The following is a 22,310-nucleotide window of genomic DNA, read 5'->3' as shown; positions in this document are numbered from 1 at the left end:
TGGCTCAGTGGTAGAGTGCTTGCCTTGCATGCATGAGGCCCTGGGTTCAATTCCTCAGCACCACATAAGCAGAAAAAGCCGGAAGTGGTGCTGTGGCTCAAGTGGTGCTGTGGCTCAAGTGGTAGGGCGCTAGCCTTGAGCTGAAGAGCTGAGTTCAGGCCCCACGACTGGACCCAAAAGAAAAAAAAATTTTAAAAATAGACATAACCCCACCTTTTGCAACTCATAACCCCCATTTTTGCAACTATTAAAGATAAAAATAAACAAGAACAGACTAAAATAGTTTGCTTTGGCTCTTTAGGGTATTTTGTGTTTCTACATAAACTTTAGGATTCAGTTTTCTATATCTGTAATAAATAAATTTAGGATTTTGAAGGGGATTGCCTTAGATCTGTAGATTATTGTTTGTAGTATGGCAATTTTCACAATAGTAATTCTTCCAACCAATGAATATTAGAAATGTCTTGTGTTTTCATGTTCAACCCAGAAGCATCTGGTATCCACTTAATTTATTTCTTTAAGGCTTTATGACTTTTTGTGTAGAGGTTAAAAATTTCTGCACATCAAAAGAAACAATGAACACAGTCAAGAGCAACTCACAGAATCAGAGAAAAATTTTGTCAACTTTTCTTCAGATGAAAGATTAATATCAGAGCATATAATGTTCTCAAAAAATTAAAAATCAAAAGAATAAATTAGGGGCTGGGAAGGTGGCTCAGTGGTAGAGTGCTTGCCTTGCACGCACGAGGCCCTGGGTTCGATTCCTCAGTACCACATAAGCAGAAAAAGCCAGAAGTGGTCCTGTGGCTCAAGTGGTAGAGTGCTAACCTTGAGCTGAAGAGCTGAGGAACAGTGCCCAGGCCCAGAGTTCAGGCTCCATGATCAGCAAAAAAAAAAGAGTAAATTATTAGATTAAATGAACAAATGAAATAGAGACCTCTGAAATACAAATGGCTAAGAAACAAAGAAACATTCAACAAACTAAGTCATAAAAGGAAATGAAAAACAAAATGAAACTGAGACTTCATTTACTCATTTACTTCATCAAGAAATGCTGGTGAGGATGTGAAAGAAAAGGAATTTTATACACTGCCAATGAGGATAAAAACTAGTGCAACCATTATGGAAATCAGAAGGGAGGATCATTAAAAAGCTACAGTGGTGTGACCTTATCATTCTCTTAGGCCTCTATCTAAGAAAGTATAAACTAACATTCACTACTATTTATTGTAGCATTATTCACAATAGCCAATCTAGTCAATCTAGTTGCCCTACAATTTACAAATTAATCAAGAAAATGTGGTGTGTGTCCACAATGGGAAATAAACATAGCCATAAAGAATGAAACTATGTCATTTTCAGGAAAATGAATGGAACAAGAAATTATTATATTGAGTGAAATATGTCAGCCTCCAAACAAAATGTCACATGTTCTTGCTCAAATAGAAAATTTATATCTAAAATGAAAACCAAGAACAACTGGACTTGGGATGTTCAAAGGGAGCAGGAGGAGAAATAAGAAGGAACCATGTGTCAAAGAAAGCAAAGTATGTTTTATATGTGTGTGTGTATACAGATATATGTATATATACAGCTACACATCTATTTATGTATATGTACATAAACATAAGTGATATACATGTATATGTGTACATATATGTATACATGCATGCTTATGTGTGTGTATTTTTATATGCATATGCATGCGTGTATAAATTACATGTGTGTATGTATATGTATAGAGATTGCATTGGGAAACCTCCCAAATATTACTTCTAAAAGGGAAGAAATACAGATGAGGGTTAAGGCAAACTTTCTCAAAATACACTATATACAGTCACCTATGAAATTTCATACAAACCACCTGTAATCTACAAAGCCTAAATTTAAACAAATTGTTTAGATATGTATATTGCTGATAATACAAGGCTATTCAGGGGACACAAATTAGGAGAAATGAAGTTTAAGATATGACCAGGGGAATGGTAGTGAGATTCCCTCTCAACAAGCTAGGCATGGTAGTGTGTGCTGATACATCCACCCATACTGGAAGTATAGATAAGAGCCTCATGGTCTGAAGGCAACCCTGGAAAAATGTGAGATCTTATCTGAAAGTAACTAAAGCATAAAAATGTCTGGGGCTAGAAAGAAGACTAAAGAGGAAAGAAAAAAGGAAATAATTCAAAATGTATTACCCTTTCAACCTACCTTCTTCATTTCTTCATAACTCAGGAACAGAATATTGAAGTCATGTCTGTGTTCATACCAGCCTCTAATATGATCAAACCACCGGCTTCCTACCACTGAAGGGAAAGTTTTAATGAGTAGCAAGGTCAAGGCATTGCACTTATTGAGAAACAAATTGTACAATTTCTTTCTTGGTTTTCAATTGCCAGAAATGAAAAACAAAGATTCCACCACTAGATATACATATGTCTGTCTTAAAATATTGTTTTATGAAGGCATCACATGATTTTCATATAAATCTGCCTCTCCAAACTTTATGCACGCAGGAGAGCAACAATACAGAATCAAGAAACCCATGGGTTTAAGTTAGAAGGCATCTTTAAGACCAGTCTCTTCATTTTCCTATATCCTTCTCCTGAAGAGAATACCTTTGTCTCTATTTCCCTTCTTATTTGAAATATATCAATATAGTAACATTATCTCTCAACAGAGACAGAACATGAACCTAATCTTCTAAAGGAGTGAGCTCCTGACCCCAAATTCTGCAAGGTTCTTGTACCAATCCATGCTTCTCAGCTGCCCTCTAAGGCCTACTACAGCTCCACAACAGAGAAGGCTTTCAGCCAAACATTAGCTACGCTGGAATGAATGAGTCTATCTTCCTCTTAAACTCATATAAATTGATACAATATTGGTAAATATCCTTAGTCTTTCCAAAATAGTTCTTAATCAATATGCCTTTGTAACAGGACAATTCCCAAATGATACGGCAAGAACAGAAAAACTGTTGGGCAGCATGGAAAGTTAATGTGCATTTTTGATGACTTATATACATTGAATTGTTCTCCATCGTTGTGAAATGTGTTCCCGAAGGTGGAAAACTTGAATAAGTTGTAGTCTTACTTTGTTACAGCATTCCTTTGTTAACTTGTTGCTAAGTAAACAAGTTCATGGTTACCTTTTCCATCTAGAAACGTTTTCATATAGTTTTCTATGGTATCTGCGGCTTCTAATTTAACCATCCAATTTGAAAAATGAAAAAATGAGACCAAAACATCTTTAGGATTTCTGTAGATATAAAGCATCTGAAAGATGAATTATGAAAAAATTCTTGGTTACTTTTACAGGGCTTTTTAACTAAATAATATTTTAATACAGAAAGCAATCATTATTCCCATCCACGCATGGAAATGTAGGTGGTTATAAACTTTTTCTTACTGTTACACTGTTATAATGAATGCTTTTATTTCCATGACATATGGCAAGAATATAGGACAGATTTGTAAAAGCAAAATAATTACTTTTAGTGTTGATAAACATTGAAAATTAGTTTGAACCATTGCAGCCATGAATATTCTGTGATGATATATGATACATTCTGTAGCCAAGGTACTAATGGGGATAGTGAAACAGGATCTCATTAGGTAGATACAAATAGTTCTCTATATATAATAAAAAGGAACAGTAACACATTAAAAATAATAATTTGCAGCAAGTGCCAATGGCTCATGCCTGCAATCCTAGCTACTCAGGAAATTGAGATTTGAGGTACATGGTTCTAAGTCAGCCTGGGCTGAAAAGTCATGGGACTTTTATCCAATTAACCATCAAAAGGCTAGAATTAGAGCTGTGGCTCAAATGGTAGACTATCATGCTTGAAAAAGCTAAGAAACAGTGCCCAGGCGCAGAATTCAAGCCCCAATATTGGCACATACACAAAAAGTCATTTAAAATTGGATTAAGGAGTTGGGAACTTAGTGGTAGGTTGCTCACCTACCTTGCACACAGGCCCTAGGTTTGTCCCCTAATATTGCAAAACAAAAAGGAATAAGAGATGAAACAAATTAATTTAGATTATAAATCTTAAATATTTGAAAAATCATCAAAAAACAAATATTTTTATAAGCTGGTGAATGAAGTCTATAAATCAGGAATAGTTCAAGGCCACTGGGCTATATAGTAAAACATTGTCTCAAAGTTAAATTATATGTATATGTATAATTTTTAAAAGAAAATTGGATAAATTTTGAAACTAAGTTGAAATATACCATAAAGTTATGTAATATCTAAAGTTATGCAATATCTAATCAGGTATTAGATATTATACAAATATATCTTTCAGAATGTAAAACAGGAAGATTGTCCAGGCAAAGTTAGGGAGACCACATCTCAGAAACAAGTAACAAATGGAAAAATGACCATATTGACAAATATTTGAAAGTTTGACAGGCAAACCTACTAGTTAAAAAAATAACTCATCTACTACTGGCTTCAGCATAAATGCATAAATATGAATATGTACTCTTCAGAAATATGTAAGTACTTGGAATTGCGTTTCTGGTTATACACCTAGGGAGTCAAATGCAGATGGGCCCGAGGGACTTGACAAAAATGTTCATAGCGGTGTGTGTTATAATAGCAAGATACAGCACTAAAAGAAGGTATTTTGTCTACGTGAACTCCATACATACTTTATTTTTTTTGCTCTTCAAGCCTCTAGGTGCTAAATAATATGGAATGTGGGTGGAGAAGAGGCGAGGTGATGATCTTTTGACGTAGTCCAATTTACGAATATTGTATTCAAAGTAAGGGACTCGATCTAGTGTTTCTATGTTTTCAGTCCCGTTGCGATGCCCCTCGTGAAAAATCAAACTGAGTATCTGCTGACACCATATAGTACCTGAAAAATAAATAATCTTATTTTCAATGATCAAGTCGGTTATTTTGCGCCTGGACGCTGTCCCTGAGCTCTTCCCTCAAGGCTAGCGCTCCACCACTTGAGCCACAACACCACTCCTGGTTTTCTGGTGGTTTAATGGAGATAAATGTTTCACTGCCTTTCCTCAGGAGCCTGGGCTGGCTTTGAATCATGATTCAGCCTCCTGAGTAGCTAAGATTACAGGTGTGAGCCACCGGCGCCCAGCTTCAAGTTTTTCTAATGACAAATGTCAACAGTTAGGCCATTCATCCTAAAATAGTGTTCTTTTTTCTTTCCATAACTCCAAGGATGCTCATTTATTTGTCTAATTTTGTTGTGTGAATCTAGTGGTAATGGTAAAAGGCAAAGCCAATCTTGAAGTGAAGCAATGTATTTCAAAATGATTTCTACTTATTTTTATGGCTAGATCATGTTTGACTGCCTTCTTGTTTCGGGACAGTTACCTCATAAGTAAAGGAGTTTATGTGAAACCTCAACCACAGCTCTACTTCTTAGTCTGCTTAGGCTGGGAAGGTGGCTCAGTGGTAGAGTGCTTGCCTTGCATGCATGAGGCCCTGGGTTCGATTCCTCAGCATCACATAAACAAAAAGAAAAAAGCCGGAAGTGGTGCTGTGGCTCAAGTGGTAGAGCACTAGCCTTGAGCAGAAGAGCTGAGGGACAGCGCCCAGGCCCAGAGTTCAGGCCCCACGACCGGACCCAAAAAAAAAAAAAAAAAACTCAAGTCCTACCCAAGAATCATGGTTGGGCACCATGATCTTTTCAATTGCAGCCTCCAATGTAATTTGTATAACAGGTATGTGGCATTGATCCAGATAAGGGTTGAGAAGCGGGTTTTCTGAACTTTTGGCTCTGGATGGTCCTAAACTATGTTCCTCTTGTCCTCAGCCTTCCATGTAGCTAAGATTACAAGCATGAGCCACAAACATCTAGCTGGAAAACTAATCTCTATAGGAGACAATGCATCTTTCACAAATGAAGCATTTACTACTTGGTGAAATGATTTCTGGCTGGTTCAAATCTATCCCACAGACTAAGCCAGTAGGTCAGTATTTACCAAGTCCTACTCAGTAGGACTCAGTATTTGTTATCAAAATTGACAACACATAAAATGCAAATGGCCTTATATTAAAGTCCCTTTGTATAACTTTTCTCTGATTTCAAATGATAGAATAAGCTACTGCTGATTTCTGGAAAAGAGCAAATTTTATGCCTATATTACCAAACCAAAGCAATGACTAACACATAATGGCCTACTACTGCACAGTGCTGATATCTCACATCTGTAATTATAGATCATGGAGACACTGAGAACTGCAGGACTATGGTTATCTGGAGAGAAAAGTCCACAAGATTCCATCTTTAAAACAATCAGCAGGGGCTGGGAAGGTGGCTCAGTGATAGAGCTCTTGCCTTGCATGCATGAGGCCCTGGGTTCGATTCCTCAGCACCACATAAGCAAAAAGAAAGAAGCTGGAAGTGGTGCTGTGGCTCAAGTGGTAGAGCGCTAGCCTTGAGCTGAAGAGCTGAGGGACAGTGCCCAGGCCCAGAGTTCAGGACCCATGACCGGACCCCCCCCAAAAAAAAAATCAGTAAAAAGCTAGACTGGAGCTGTGACTCAAGTAGTAGAATAACACATGAGTAAGCAAGTGGGCCAAACAAATGTACCCTTATTCATACCCAGGGCAAATAAACAAACAAAACCAAGACCAACCAAACAACAAAAGATGACCCACTATTTTCACTTACCAGATTTTGGATATGTAATTACAAAAACATCATCATCCCTAATTTCAAAATCTTCTATATTTTTAAGGAACTCGATGTCAACTAAAGTGCGTTCAAAATTATAGCCTCTAAAGTTTAATAAGTATTCATTTGTATTTTCCATGATTATTCCACCTGCAAGTAAGAACATACAATTCTCAAGTTCTTTGGATTTTATAATAACTATTACTTATGAGTGTTCAATATCATAGCCTCATTTAAGTAGTTTCTGTGTATCAATATTTACTATAATAAACACATTACACATATTCAGTGATTTAAACTTCGTAACAATCCAAGTTGGTTTTTTAAAACTTTTTACTATTTTATCTATGAAGAAAAAAAGTTAAGCAGACTCTCCTAAAGTCCCAGGAGGAAAGAATTATCATGATTCTAAACAAACAGATGAGAAAATTAAGAAGAAACAGAGAAGCCAACTAAAGTATTCAAAGTTGCACAGCTTAGCAAGACTGAGAGCCGTGGGTAATACAATATGGCTACAGAGTTTAAACTTTTTAGAGTTCCTTACTATTTTCTATTTATTATTTTTTAGTTATTTTCTTTTACTGTGCCAGTACTGAAGCTTAAACCAAGACCTTGCACGATAGCTTGGCCTGTTCTCTCTCAGGCAGAACTATACAATATGAGCCATGTCTGGCTCCAGTTCAGGGTTTTTTTTGTTTTTGTTAATTGGAGATGAGTCTCTCAGATGTGTCTACCTAGCTGGCTTCAAGTGAAGATCTTCAGACTCAAGAGTATCTAGAATTATAGACATGAGCCACCAGTGCCTACTAATATTTTCTATTCTTATTGTTTACATAAAAATAGAAACTTTCAAAAATAAGGAACTCTTTAATAAATGTGATTTTGTTCGTATTTTTTCTAGTATGTGAATGAAGAAGCTTCTGAGGTTTAGGATGAGAGGTTCAGGTTTTCCATTATTCAAATGAATAATGGAAAATCTTACCTGATACCAATTGGTTTTACTCTACGAATGTTCCTCCAAATGGCTCCAAGATACTACATGGAAATGATCATTTCTAACAGAAGATTCTAAATCTGAAACTGGATATAACTTTAAAGTAAAACACAGATAAAAATCTTTTCAAAATCTGGACCAACCAAATCATTTTTATCCAATCAGCTTGAGAAACATCTACTGGTTGGGAAATAGGTAATAGTATGCAAAAGAGTAAGTTCTAAGAACATTCATTTTAAAACTGGTACAAAGTTGTAAAGTTCATTTTTCGACATGATGGCTTGTACATTTTGTTGCAATGGGTCCACCTTATCCCTATTTAAACGATTTACAACTTTGGCTGGGGTGGGGAGGGTGGGTGGGAGATGGGAAGGGATGGGAAGGGGAAACAAAGGAGGAGGCAACAATTCTTGACAAGAAATGTACTCATTAAAACTTGCCCATGTAATTGTAACCCCTCTGTATGTTTTTTTAACAATAAAAAAGAACTGGTACATACTAAACTGTTTTTTAAAGAAATTTTTGTGCACACCAAAAAGCTGAAAATTTGGATTTGTCTGAATGACACGTCAACAAACAACATTTACATTTTTGCCATCCAAATACCCTGGCCTGATAGAAGAAATCCAGCTTCAGTCATTTGCAGAGAACCAGTAGAAATCCTATTAGAATCAGTTGGGTAAAGCTTTGTGGGCTGTGACTTGTCTTGAACTGAAAGTTGTAATTAATATCTTATTACCATTTACGCATTTTGTTCTCCAGAAGCTGAAGTCTATGGATCCTGAGTTTTAAGTACGAGGACTAGAAGAGCTGAGTTCATGGAACTCAACAAACGACTTCAAGAGAGATAGATACAGAGCTATTTTGATGATGGCATTGTAAGGGAAACCTTAGAGAATTCTGTCCTTAAAAGGTAGTGTCTATCCCATGGACAAATTAATAAGTACAAGTGAAAAATAAGGTTGAGGTGAAAAGCAAAAATGAAGTGTGGATCACTACGACACACCTCCTAATATCCCACTACACATTCATCAAGGATTCCAGAAACTGAATCTTGAGAAAAAGAGAATGTCAAGTACTCACTACAATCATTCTGAATGAAACTTCCCCCACACTTGTGATATTTATTATGCTTAGATCCTCAACTGATATGCTTTTTACACCAGAGAGAGAGAGAGACAGACAGACAGACAGACAGACAGAGGTAAAGAGAGAGAGTTCAAGGCATTTCTGACAAGAAACAAGATAGTAAGAGCAGTGTGAGAGGAATTATGTACGGGATAGACAGGGGTAGTGTATTATTTGAAATCTCTGATACAGATAGATAGATATGAAAAAGATTGTACAAGTAGCAAGGGTTGTCTAAAGCTTCTTATTCTTTCACCATCGTACAAAGAGAAGAAGGGAAAATAATTAAACACAGGGGAAATTCAAATACATATTATGTAGAAGAGGGGGTGCAACCTGCAAGACACTCTCAACCTGCCTTTTACTACTCACAGTTGCCGATCAGCCAATGAAGCAAAACCTCCTCTGATGGACCGTTAAGACAGCAGGAATTGAGTGCTGTTGAGGAATAAATACTCTCTACAGATTTTGTTTTGACCAATGAGGAGTGTTCTACGAAATGACCTGGCAACTCAGCTTGAGTAAATTAGATAAGACTTTGCTGATACCAGGAAAAATATATCAATAATTACAGGAACTGTCATTACCTAGAATGAATTGTAGAACAAATATCACATTTACTCAATTGCAACAATTACTGAACTTAGAACAAGTATGTTGTACAGCTACAAGTACAACATGATTTGGACAAATGCTTGGCTATGATTGCAGGTAAGTAAATATTTTTAGACTTCAGATTCAGGTCCATTCTTCAGGTCTGTTTTTGGACATACTGTCTTGTATATACACACATATATGTACTGGTCCTGGGGCTTGAACTCAGCCTAAGCACTGACCCTGAGATTTTTTTTGCCCAAATTTAGTGACCTATCACTTGAGTTAGAGCTTCACTCTGGCTTTTTTATTTTTTTGAAAAAGTTATTGGAGATAAGTGTCACGTGGACTTTCTTGCCTGGGCTAAGTTTTTACCATCGCTGCCTCCTCGGCAGCTAGACTTACAGGCATGAACCACCAGTGTCCAGCATCTTGTTCTATTATTAATCTGTCTATCCATGTATTTGTTCTGTTGCAAAACTGGCTAACAAGGATGGCAGGTTTTAGTTGCTTTATTTTTTTTTCATGGCAAGACTCTGACCTTTGTGAGATGTACAGCAGTGACATTTTGCCATCCTCATAGGGAGAAATAGATGTATTTAGAAATGTCCAGACCTCATTCTTCACAGAAATAGAACAAGAGCTGTACTCCTTCTATTATGCTGCCATTTTAGGATAATATCTCAATATTATAATATAATATAATAATATAATAACTCAATTTATTATTGCTAATGGCAAATATGCCACCTTTCCTTGAATGTATTTTTGAAGGAGCTTCTAAATATTCCAACTAGGGAGATTCATTCTCCTCCTTTCCAACATGTTATATTCTCATATGGGCAAGGAAATGTATTCTGTGCACATGAAATTTATTTATATATACCACCATAAGAACAATTATGTAATTTATTCATATGAATATTTGCTCAACCCTATATGTAACTGTGCTTATTATTTATACATCATAAGATCTAATCTATGCCCCCTGGACCAAAGAATATGCAGAGTAATAAAGTACAGTAATTTATATTACAGATTTCTAATCTTTTTAATGAACAACTCTCTCTGATAAGGATTAAGGACATAGTGTGTACTCTGCAGATGATTTAACCTTGTGAATGTTGATCCTGTCTCTTGTTTCTCATAATGTGTGTGTGTGTGTGTGTGTGTGTGTGTGTGTGTGTGTGTGTGAGAAAGAGAGAGAGAGAGACAGAGGGACAGATAGAGACAGAGAGAGACAGAGACCCTTTCTCAAAAATAGCTGGGTATGGTGTCTTATGCTTGTCCTTCTAGTTGGGAAGCTAAGATTGGGAGGATTGTGATTCCAGACCAATCAGTGCTGAAAAAGTCCAGGAGCCCCCAAGGTGGGCATGGTAGCATGCACCTTTCATCCCATCTATGACATGAAGTAAAAAAAAAACAGGAGGGAAAGAGCCCAGGCATATACTTTGATGGGGAGTGAGACTCTATCTAAAAATAGCCAAGGGGTAGAGCACTTGCCTTGCATGCTCGAGGCCCTGGGTTTGATTCCTCAGCACCACATAAGAAAAAAGCCGGAAGTGGTGCTGTGGCTCAAGTGGTAGAGTGCTAGCCTTGAGCTGAAGGGCTGAGGGACAGTGCCCAGGCCCAGAGTTCAGGCCCCACGACTGGACCCCCCAAAAAATAAAATAAAATAAAATAAAAATAGCCAAGGATCAACTTCATGAAGTAGGTGAAAGATCTCTAAACTTAAAACTGAGTAGCTGGATAAGACACAAATAGATGGAAACGCGTCCTATTGCTTAATTTTTCACATTGCTAAAATCTCCACATACTTAATTTTCAGATTTACTGCAATCGCTATCACAGTATCAGTAATCTGACCCCCCATAAAGCACACTCAAGATTGAATTTCACCTCAAACATCAGCAGGGAATCTTGGGGATGAAGGCATTGTTACAGGAAATTCAGAACAAGATATTCTCTGAGCTCTAAATCCTTCTGTCTACTTGGTCATTCTATCCTAGAAATTTATCCTTTCCTTTCTAAAATCTAATCAACCCCAAGGAAAAGCTTTAGGGTTTCATGAAAAAGTTCAGTTCTTCAAGCTGAGTGCTGATGGCTCACACCTGTAATCCTAGCTACTTGGCAGGTCTAGATTGGGAGAATCATGGTTTGGGACTAAGTTCAGAAAAAGTTCTGAGACTCACTGTGAATGGAGAGCCGGACATGGTGATGTGTGCCTAGGTAGGCCATAAAATGGAATGAAGTCCCAATGATGTCCAGATGTATGCCAGACAGGGAAGCAAAGAATAAGCAGCAGTAAACAGGAGTTTATGGTTCAGTGATAACATAACCTGCCTAGAAAGAGTGATGATTCAAGTTCAAACCCCAGCACTCCAAAAAAAAAAAGTACCTCAAAGGCAATTCTCTGAATGCAGCTCCAGATCAACCATTTGTCATCAATATATACCTTAATCTTTCCACACAAGAAAACTACCCTCCTACAAAACCCAAGACCTGTCATTCTCTTAAATAAATTTCATTGCCAAATCTCTGCCATGGCTAGGTACTATGAAAAATGACCACAAGTAGGCTGTGCTTCCTACTTTTTCCATCAAAAGCCTTCAATACTGGGAAATTATTATCTGTTTAACCCAAACATCTTAACTCTCATTAATTCTTGAGAGCAAAATGAATTGTGATCCTCACTAGTGATCCCTCATCTGTGCTATGAGAGACTTCATGTCACACTTCAAGTGCACCCAGGCCTGTCTCTTCTATCACAAATGGTTATGTCCACAACTATTCACCCATTATCAATTCTTCTTTCAGCCGAGAGAGATAATTCTCCAAATTGCACTTACTATAAATTTTTCATTGTCACGCTTCTATGGTTGAAGAATTTACTTCCTCTGTAAAAGTAGTATCTATCTCTTCCTTGTTAATGATCATGAAACTGTATTTTTGACATATTCTTTCTCTTACCAATCTTTGGAGAGTATTTTCCTTCCTTTGACTTCATCCTTTTCAATATGCCATTATAAAATCAGAACTGATCAATGGATACTTTTGCTTTATGCCTTAAAGAAGGATATCCCACAAGAACCAGTTTAGCCTTGATGGTATATTCCAATCTCTCAGAGGAGCTGAGCCTCGTAACCAAGAAACTATCAAGGCTCAACCTAGTTCACAAAATGAAACTGACTCCTTGGCCAGGAGTTGTTCTTCAGAACTGCTGCATCTTGGAAGTGCTCACAGCAGTGCAAAGATACTTCTTCTTTTTTCAGAAGACTGCTACTCTGGTATTAACAAATCTAGCAGAATCTAAGATCATATGAGCTATCTATTATATCAAGAGATTCACTTCAAAATAAACTTTTTGGGGAATGATAACTTGCTCTAGGATTGTCCTGGGACAATCTTAGGTAGCTTCTTCCTACAATTGAGATCCCTAATCTCAATACTTCCAGCATAAAGTTTTGGCCTTAGGATTTTGAAATGCCCAATCTTTCAGGTTAAAGTAGCTCCATTTACATTTAATGGTTCATGTAAGATTTAACCACTTCCTCATTGGATCAGACAGCAATATCATCTCTTTGGTATAATATGATATGTAGTTTCCTTTCTGATGCATCAGAATTACATCAGATCTCTCAGCTAAAAATCCTAAAAATCCAGAGAAGCATAGAATGATGTATTTCAAGCTCTGGGAGTAAATTATTGCCAACTTAATATATTATGTGCAGCTAATTTATTCTATAATGTTAAAGGATAAATAAAAATCTCCTAGTATAAGCACAAATTAAAACAATTCATGACTACTAAGCCAGCATTAGAGAAGATAATTGAAGAAATTACATGCAAGAAGAAGAAAAAAGAAATAACTGTATCGCAAAGCTCATAGAACTCATAAATGTTATAGACTGTGATAGACAATTTGCTCCAGGAAAGTTAGAATGTGTTTGTAACTTTAACTGAGCATCACTATCCCACAATATTGTGAAATTTGGGAAATTATGTAACCACTTAATCACAATAAAAAATTTGAAAAAGAAAAAGAAAAACTGTCACAAACATGAGATCATGAAAAAATAAATTTCACAAGAGAAATGAAAACACATTGATTAGAATTAGGAAAGAAGCAATCATTATCAACTCAAATCAGCAACTTCCAAAGATTAGCAATGGTGAAAGTGAAGGAAAAAAACTACTAAAATTAATCAGGAAAGAAAATAATGAAATAGCAATAAGATAGCAATCAGAAAACACTTTCCAGAAACAACTCTAAATTAATAGCAATTCTAATTAAAATACACAGATTGACATCACAATACCGAGAGTTTGGCCAGAGAGGGAAAATTCAGGCAGCTTGGTTAAGGAGACAGATCTGAGCACTTGCCAGTGATCACAGCTGCCGCCGCTGCCACCATATCAACAGAGAGAGTCCAAAGGCACCAGATGTGGTTTGCGAGAAGATTCTACTCACTGCCAGCAAGAACTGACAAGGAGCAGAAATCTTCATCCTGCTGATCACAGACCATGGACAGTCTGGAAACCAAGAGAATGGAGTGAGTAACCCCAAGACATCCTCACTCCTTCTCGTGGAGCAGCAGTGGGAAGATAGTCCCTCCCCCACCACCGGAGAAGAATTCCATCTTTGTTTTTGTTTTTTGTCAGTCATGGGGTTGAACCCTGGGCCTGGGCGCTGTCCCTGCACTCTTCAGCACAAGGGGAGCATCCTACCGCTGGAGCCACAGTGCCACTTCCAGTTTCCTATTGGTTTATTGGAGATAAGAGTCTCATGGACTTTCCTGCCCAGGCTGGTTTGAACCATGTTCCTCAGATTTCAGCCTCCTGGGTAGCTATGATTACATGCATGAGCCAACAGGCCTGGCAAGAATTCCATCTTTGATACTGACAAAGGGCTGGTCCAAACAGCAGCTCCAACTCAGGCCTTCAAAGAAAACAATAGGGGCCATTCAACTGGTAACAGGAATCTGAACAGCTCAGTTATATCCCAGGGAAAATTGCCCTTCTCAGGCAGAGGCGGTACTGCCCTCTGAGGAGTGACTTTCTGTACTAGGTAAACAGAGCCAGAGGCTGCCCCTCCCCACTGCAGCTATGCTCAGCAGCAGGAAGGGTAAAAGAAAAGCAATTGACACTCAGTAAACATAAATCTTGAGAATGGCTCCAGGCTGGGCTCTGTGAATGTCTCAGAAGCTAGCCCCTCAGGGAAAAGATGCTGATTGCTGATAGACTTCAACCCTACCCACAACCTATCTTCGTCACAACAACTCCCAGCTAGAGGAAACAGCCATCTCCCACATTTGTGATACTCAAAACAGGTCTCCCTCTCACTGAACTAGCCTAGGAGGAGGAACACAAAGTCCTGGGTAAGGCAGAGTTATCAGCCTGCTCAAACAAATGGACTTAAGAAACCAATCAAGCCACAGAAAACCAAACACCACAAGCAAACCAGAAACTCCACCCAGAGACTGGTTACAGACACAGGGGAGATACAAGAGCCTTCCTCCCTCCCCCAAAAAACAATCAAAGAACTCTTTTTTCTACCTAATTGTTTTTAAATTAAAAAAAATTGATTTCTATTTTTTTCTTTCACAATTTTTACTTTAGGTGTATGTGATTTTTTTGTTTTTACTTTTGTTTTTTAATCTCTTTTAACCTTTTGGTCCTCTTTTTTTTTTTTTGCATGACTTAATTGCTGTTCTGCTCATCTCTAGATATATACCCATCGTGGATTATTAGACCTTATCCTTCATGCTGTGCATACTTAATTCAGAAATTGATTACTCAATTTGCAACCTCTTAGGCTTAACTCCTTTAATAGTAGTATTATTTCTTTATACTTATATAATTTTTAAGTATGTCATTTTTAAATTTTTTATTCTTTATTTTTCCATTTTCCTTTTTATCTCTCTCCTCCCATTCTATCCTTTTCTTCTATCAGTATTATTTCTTTATACTTACATAATTTTTGTGTTTCAATTTTTAAAATTAAAGTTTTGCTTTTTCATTTTTTTTCTTGTTTCTTTATCTCTCTCCTCCTTTCACTCTGCTATATCAGTTTCTTCTCTGAAATTAGGGCTTGGTTAAATTCACTCTTTTACCTCTCCACATTCCTCTAATCCTGTTTTTTTCCCTACAATTCTCCCTAAACCTATGAATTTCTGGTCTGCTGAATCCCTCTTTGACGTTCTTAGCCCATTAATCCATAGTTATTTGGTGTTGAATTAGATTATATCTGTTGAAATAGATTGTATCTGCAGCCATTTTAACTGCATCAATCAGTCCGTACAACTACAGGACTCTGGTTGATGCTTGCCTTAAAATAGTGTTCTAGCATGAAATTGGTGTTACTTTCATAGCAAATGGGCAGAACAAGCCAGAGAAACACAAGAAAAATGGCAAGTCTGGGTATCTCAACTTCCACTCATGACAATCAGGTGACAGAAATAATAATTATAATCCAAAGGAGAGTTCCCAAAAAGCTCTACAAACACTACTGGTAAACATGGTGAATGAAAAGATTGAAAGCCTGCAAAGGACTCAGTGTGAGAGTGATAGGGAGCAAGATGAGGCTAACTAAAGTTTAATGCAGGAACTTCACAAGCATAGTGAGCCTAACCAAAACTTAATACAGGAATCTTGTGAGCGTGAGGAAGCTAATCAAATATTAATACAGGAGTTGCATGAGCAGGCTGAGAATGGTCAAAGAGTAATACAGGAATTGCATGAGCATGAGGAAGCTAATCAAAGAGTAATACAGGAATTGCACGAGCAAGATGAGAATAGACAAAGATCAATAGAGGCATTCATGGAATCCACAAACAGACTGCTGAAGGAATCCGGGGAGGCCACAAAGGGAATGTTGAATGAAGCCCTACAGAAGGAAAGGGAGTTCAATGATACCATATCCAATCAACTAAGGGATTTGAGAATAAACACCGTAAACCAAATTAAGTAAGTAAAGAAGTCCATTCAAGATCTAAAACAAAGCTCCCACAAAGAATTTGAAGCCAACAAAGCCAATCAATTAGAAGGAAAGGAAATAAAAAACAAAGTAGAAAGTCTTGATTGTAGGTTAGACCATGCAGAAGATCTGGGATTGAGGACAGCCTAGATATTATAGAGAAAGACAAGATAAATCCAAGAAATATGATAGAGCTATTCAACATTTGGAAGATACCATCAGAAGGCCTAATCTGAGGATAATGGGTGTAGAGGAGCACCTAGAGACAGAAATTAATGATCTAAAAAAATTCATTAAACAGGATCCTGGCAGAGAACTTCCCAAACATGCAAAAAGATAGGCCTATTCAGATACAAGAATAGACCAGATCTGAACAGGACATCTCACCATCACATTATAATTCACACAGGATCAATTCAGACCAAAGAGAAGAACCTTAAAGCTGTCAAGGAGAAAAGATAAATCACTTATAAAGGAAAACCAATTAGAATAACCTCAGATTTCTCAGCAGAGAAAATTAAAGCAAGAAGAGCCTGGAATAATGTATGCCACACCCTAAAGACAAACAACTATCAACTGTACCCAGCTAAACTCGCCTTCATAATGGAAGGTCAAATAAAACCTTCCATAGCAAAGAAAAACTGAAACAATATATCTCCACCAAACCACCCTACAAAAGATACTTAAAGATGTCCTACACATAGAAAACCAAGAGCACAGTAAAGGCCAAGAAACTGCACCCAAACTGAAAATCCAAGAACCATAGGAAGAACCCAGTTGTTGCAGCCTCCAAGAAGGTGGATAACATGGCAGGAACTACCAAACACCTCTCAGTCCTAACTCTCAACATTAATGGACTTAACTCTCCAATTAAGTAACAAAGACTGTCTAGTTGGATTAAAAAGCAAGATCCTTCTATCTGCTGCCTTCAAGAGTCACACCTTATCCACAAAAACAAACATAGTCTGAAAGTGAAGGGCTGGAATAAAAATCTACCAAGCAAATGGCCCCCATAAACAGGCAGGAGTTGCAATCCTAATAGCAGATAAAATAGATTTCAAATTAAAATCAGTGAGAAGAGATAAAGAAGATCACTGCATACTAATTAAGGGATCTCTACTTCAGGAGGATATTACATTCTAATCTATTCACTAAACAATGGAGCACCCAAATTTATCCAAGAAACACTACTTTCTCTCAAATTTCACATAGATCAAAGACATTAATTCTTGGGGAGTTTAACACACCACTATCCCCATTAGATAGATTAACTCAGCAAAAACTCAACAGAGAAACTGCAGATCTAAACAACTACATAGATCAACTGGATTTAACAGACATCTACTGAATATTTCACCCAGCAGCCTCAGAATACACGTTCTTCTCAGCAACACATGGAATATTTTCCAAAATAGACCATATTTTAGGTCACAAAGCAAACTTGTCCAAATTCAGAAACATTGAAATTATGCCCTGCACTGTCTAGGGGAATAAAATTAGAACTCAACACCAAAAGTCACCAAAGAAAGTCCTGTAACACATGGAGGCTGAACAATACACTGTTGAACCACCAGTGGGTTATGGAAGAGATTAGAAATGTTCATGATATTCAACAAAAAAATGAACACACAAATTACCAGCTCCTCTGGACATAGCAAAAGCAGTACTCAGAGGCAAGTTTATAGCTCTGCATTCCTACATCAATAACTTGGAGAGATCTGAAACCAACAACTTAATGAGACATTGGAACCTCCTTGAAAAAGAGCAGCAAGCTAAACCCCAATCCAGTAGATGGAAACAAATAATTAAAATTTAAATCAGAATTGAATGAAGCAGAATCCAAAAAACCATAGAATTAGCAAAACAAAGAGTTGGTTCTTTGAAAAAAATAACAAAATTGACAGACCCTTAGCAAATCTTATCAGAAAAAGAAGAGAACACATCCAAATAAACAAACTTAGAGATAAGAATGGAAACATCACTACAGAAACAACCAAGATTCAGAGCAGTATAAGGGAATCCTTCTCAAACCTTTATGATAATAAGTTTGAGAATTTGGAAGAATCAAACAGGATTCATTTCAGGGATGCAAAGCTGGGTCAATATATGCAAATTAATTAATATAATTCATCACATCAACAAGAGCAAGGATAAGAACCACATGATTATCTCAGTAGATGCAGAAAAAGCATTTGACAAGATCCAACACCCTTTTTATGGTGAAGGCTCTGGAAAAATTAGGAATCCATGGAACAGTCCTCAATATAATAAAGGGTGTTTATGACAAACCTACAGCCAGAATACTTAATGGTGAAAAGTTAAAACCATTTCCTCTAAACTCATGAATGAGACAAGGATATCCACTGTCTTCACTTCTCTTCAATTTAGTATTAGAATGCATAGCTACAGCAATAAGACAAGATGCAAACATAAAGAGGATCCAAATAGGGAGAGATGAAGTAAAACTCTCCCTCTTTGCAGATGACATGAAGTTGTATTTAAAGAATCCAACAGACTCCACTCCCAAATTACTTGAGCTGATTCAAAACTTTGGCAAAGTAGCAGGGTATAAAATTAACTCTTAAAACCAATGGCTTTTCTGTATGCCAACAATGAGAAGAATGTGGCTGAAATCAGGAAAGCAACTCTTTTTGTAATAGCCTCACAAAAAATAAAATACCTAGGAGTTAACTTAACTAAAAAAATGAAGGACCTCTACAATAACTTTAAAAACCTGAAAAAGGAAATCAAAGCAGAACTTAGAAAGTGGCAAAAACCTCCCCTGCTCCTAGATTGGAAGGATCAACATCATGAAAATGGCAGTACTTACTAAGGCTATCTACAAATTCAATGTGATACCTATCAATATTCCAACCTCATTCTTCAAGGAAATAGAAGAGGCAATCCAAAAAATTCATGTGGAACAATAAAAGATCCTGAATAGAAAAAAAAACGATCCTTAACATAAAAAATAGTGCTGGACGAATATCAATACCAAATTTCAAACTATACTACAAAGACATAGTAATCAAAATAACTTGGTTCTGGCACAAGAATAGACTGAAGACCAATGGAATAGAACTGAAAATCTAGAAATGAACCCACAGACCTATAGCCACCTAATCTTCAATAAGGGAGATAAAAAAATAGAATGGAAGAAAGACAGCCTCTTCAGTAAATGATGCTGGCAAACTTGGTTAATCATCTGTCGAAAACTAAAATTAGATCCTTATATATCACCCTGCACCAGAATCAACTCCAAAAGGATCAAAGACCTCAGAGTCAAAGCAGACACCCTAAAAACATTCAAGAAGGAATAAGAGAAACCCTAGGTCTCCTTGGCACAGACCAAAATTTTCTTAATAGAGACCCAGAAGCACAATAAATCAAAGAAAGGTTGGACAAATGGGATTGTATGAAGCTGCAGAGCTTCTGCATGGCAAAAGACATAGCTAGCAAGATCAATAGAAAGCCCACGGATTGGGAGAAGATCTTCACTAGCCACACAATGGACAAGGGTCTCATATCTAAAATATACTTGGAACTCAAAAAATTAAATCCTCCAACAACAAATCCTCAAAGAAACAACTGCCCAATTGCAGCTCTGTTTACATAAGCCAAACTGAAATCAGAAGTGCCCCAAAACTCATAAATGTATATAAAATATGCTATACATGGATATATCCCATGCCATTATATAATCAATATTATTCATCTACAAACAAAATTGAAATTTACCAAAAAAGTGAATGAAATGAGATTGTCATGTTGAGAGAGATAAGCCAAACTCAAAAAACTAAGTATCTCATAATTTATAAGATGCGGATATAATGGGAGATGAATATAAAAGAGAGACTTCTCGAAGGGGAAGTGGGAGGGAGAAAAGAGAGAATATAGGAGGGATGAAGAGGCTTGAAGGACATTATACACACACACTCACACACACAAACACAGCATAGTGAACTCCACCAAGTGCTCTTTGAGAAAGAAGATAGGAAGGAAAAGAGGAATGCCAATATGGTGGAGGAGGTAAATTCATTCATAAAGTACACTGTGAACATGTATGGAAATATAATGAAAACCCCACATATTATAAATGTATGTTGTTGACTCAAAACTAGTGTTTTTAATACTTGAAATAAAAATATAAGAACTCACATAGTTACACTATAAATAGGACTAAACATTTAAAGAAATAATCCTACACAGTCTCTTCCAGAACATGGAAGAGGATGAAATACTTCTGCATTCATTTTACATGACCAGCATTATGGACAATGGCTTAGAATGAAGCTATAAAGATCAGGCTATGAATTTTTTTCCTTTAATCTGAAGATTAATGAGAAGCAACTCTGGGATTACTAAGAGTCCAGCTCTAGACAGAGCTTGGGCTGAAGCAGGAATAATAATGAGCATCTTTTTCGATTGCCCCTTCCATTGAGCAGAAAGATAAGCAAGTTCTAAGTATCTATTCTTCCATGATTCTTTTTACTTGGCCTTTCCTCCCTGATCTGCCTTCATTTTTTTCAAGGATGGGAAAAGGAACAGCCTTTGTCATATATCTCCAGTTATTAAAGAAAAGATTCACGAAGAAGAAAAATTCTGATCCAAATCACTATGCCAACGATGGAAAAATGCAGTTCTCATTTATCTTAACCTTTTGTTTTGTTTTTAGAATTCCCCAGAATTCTAAATCTGAAAGATATGACTTTAAAGAGTCCCATCCCAGTAGAAATTTTATAAGGTATGTTGTGAGTTTGTACACATGCGTATATTGAGAAAGAAAAACAGCCACAGCTTTTACCAACTTACAGAAGGTGTGGCGATTTCCCCACTAGGCTGGGGGTGAGGCAGGGGGAGGTGCACTTAGAATTTATTGCCAATATTTTTCTAAGTGGAAATCATGTCAATGGAAAGTGTTATGTGTTAGTGTATTTTTAAAGAGAGAAAGGATGAGTTAACATGAAAAACTTTAAGTGAAAGCCAGGTGTGGTCCAACCCTAGTCCTTCTTCGTGGTGAAGATAGCATACTGTACGTTGTCATAATCTTCACCTTAAATCATTGCAAGATTATGAACTCACACTTACATGAATGATTCTATCATATCTCTATCTTTAGGGTGAATTTGAGTTTTAATTACAAAGACCAGGAAAGCAGTGAACTTATTATATAAGGTACATTTCTGCATTGCCTTCTCCTTGAAAATAATATTCTACCTGCTTCCATAGGAAGGGGAAGAGCAACACTTCAGGACTTCTTTGATTCTCCAACATTCTCCAGACTTGGTTGATTGGCTCAATAAGATAACTTTCTATGCCCTCTACACGCATCCTGGCTTGCCTTGGTTCTCATCCTGGGTGGATGTGGGTGTCTTATCTTTAGCTTCAGGACTGGATGCTCAAATTCTTCCCACTCTCTACCTTCCCTTCCCTCTTCCTTTTCCGCCCTCCTCCTCCTTTCCGTTCTACTCTTCTTTATCCTTAGCTAGCTCCCTTTCTTCCAGTTAGCTCTGCCCAGGAGAGCAGCCCCTTTCCCCCCACTCTCCTTTTCGTGAGAGACAACGCGTAGCATATATAATCTCTCTCCCCATCAGTCGGGCTGCTGAGCGCTAAGCGCTCTGCTGCTCCGCATCAGGTGCAGTTTGGTTTGGTTCTCCTAACAGACTCTCTTCTGCCTGAACCGCGTGGTGGTCTCCTTCTGGCAACCCTTCCACCGCCCTCCTTTCTTCTTGGCTGCCTTCCCTCCTCCTCCTCCCCCCTCTCGCTCCCCCTCCCTCTCCCTCCTCCTTTCCCCTCCTCCTCCTCCCCCTCCTCTTTCCTCTCATCCTCCCCTCCTCCTCTCCCTCCTCCTTCTCCCTCCTCCCTCTCCCTCCTCCCCCTCCTTCCTCTCCCTCCTCCTGTCCCTCTTCCCTCTCCCTCCTCCTGTCCCTCCTCCCCCAACCCCGCCTCCCTCTCTCCTCCTT

The 22,310-nt window shown here is 37.5% G+C and overlaps 1 protein-coding gene across 1 annotated transcript in view; it reads right to left on the bottom strand.

The window, feature by feature from the left end:
• Positions 1 to 6,794, bottom strand: part of LOC105998167 (amine sulfotransferase-like) — an 11,004-nt gene extending 4,210 nt beyond the window's left edge. The window contains exons 1-4 of the mRNA XM_013032816.1: positions 6,653 to 6,794; positions 4,659 to 4,867; positions 3,146 to 3,272; positions 2,209 to 2,303 (exon numbers count right to left, since the gene is read on the bottom strand). Of these exons, the coding sequence (XP_012888270.1) occupies positions 2,209 to 2,303; positions 3,146 to 3,272; positions 4,659 to 4,867; positions 6,653 to 6,794 (573 nt within the window). The remainder of the gene's footprint in view (positions 1 to 2,208; positions 2,304 to 3,145; positions 3,273 to 4,658; positions 4,868 to 6,652) is intronic.
• Positions 6,795 to 22,310: the final 15,516 nt, after the last annotated feature.

This window comes from Dipodomys ordii, unplaced genomic scaffold (genome assembly GCF_000151885.1).
Source record: "Dipodomys ordii isolate 6190 unplaced genomic scaffold, Dord_2.0 Scaffold157, whole genome shotgun sequence".
Classification (NCBI taxonomy): domain Eukaryota; kingdom Metazoa; phylum Chordata; class Mammalia; order Rodentia; family Heteromyidae; genus Dipodomys; species Dipodomys ordii.
The sequence above is the reverse complement of the archived record's forward strand: the minus strand, read 5'-3'. Positions and strand labels throughout refer to the sequence as shown.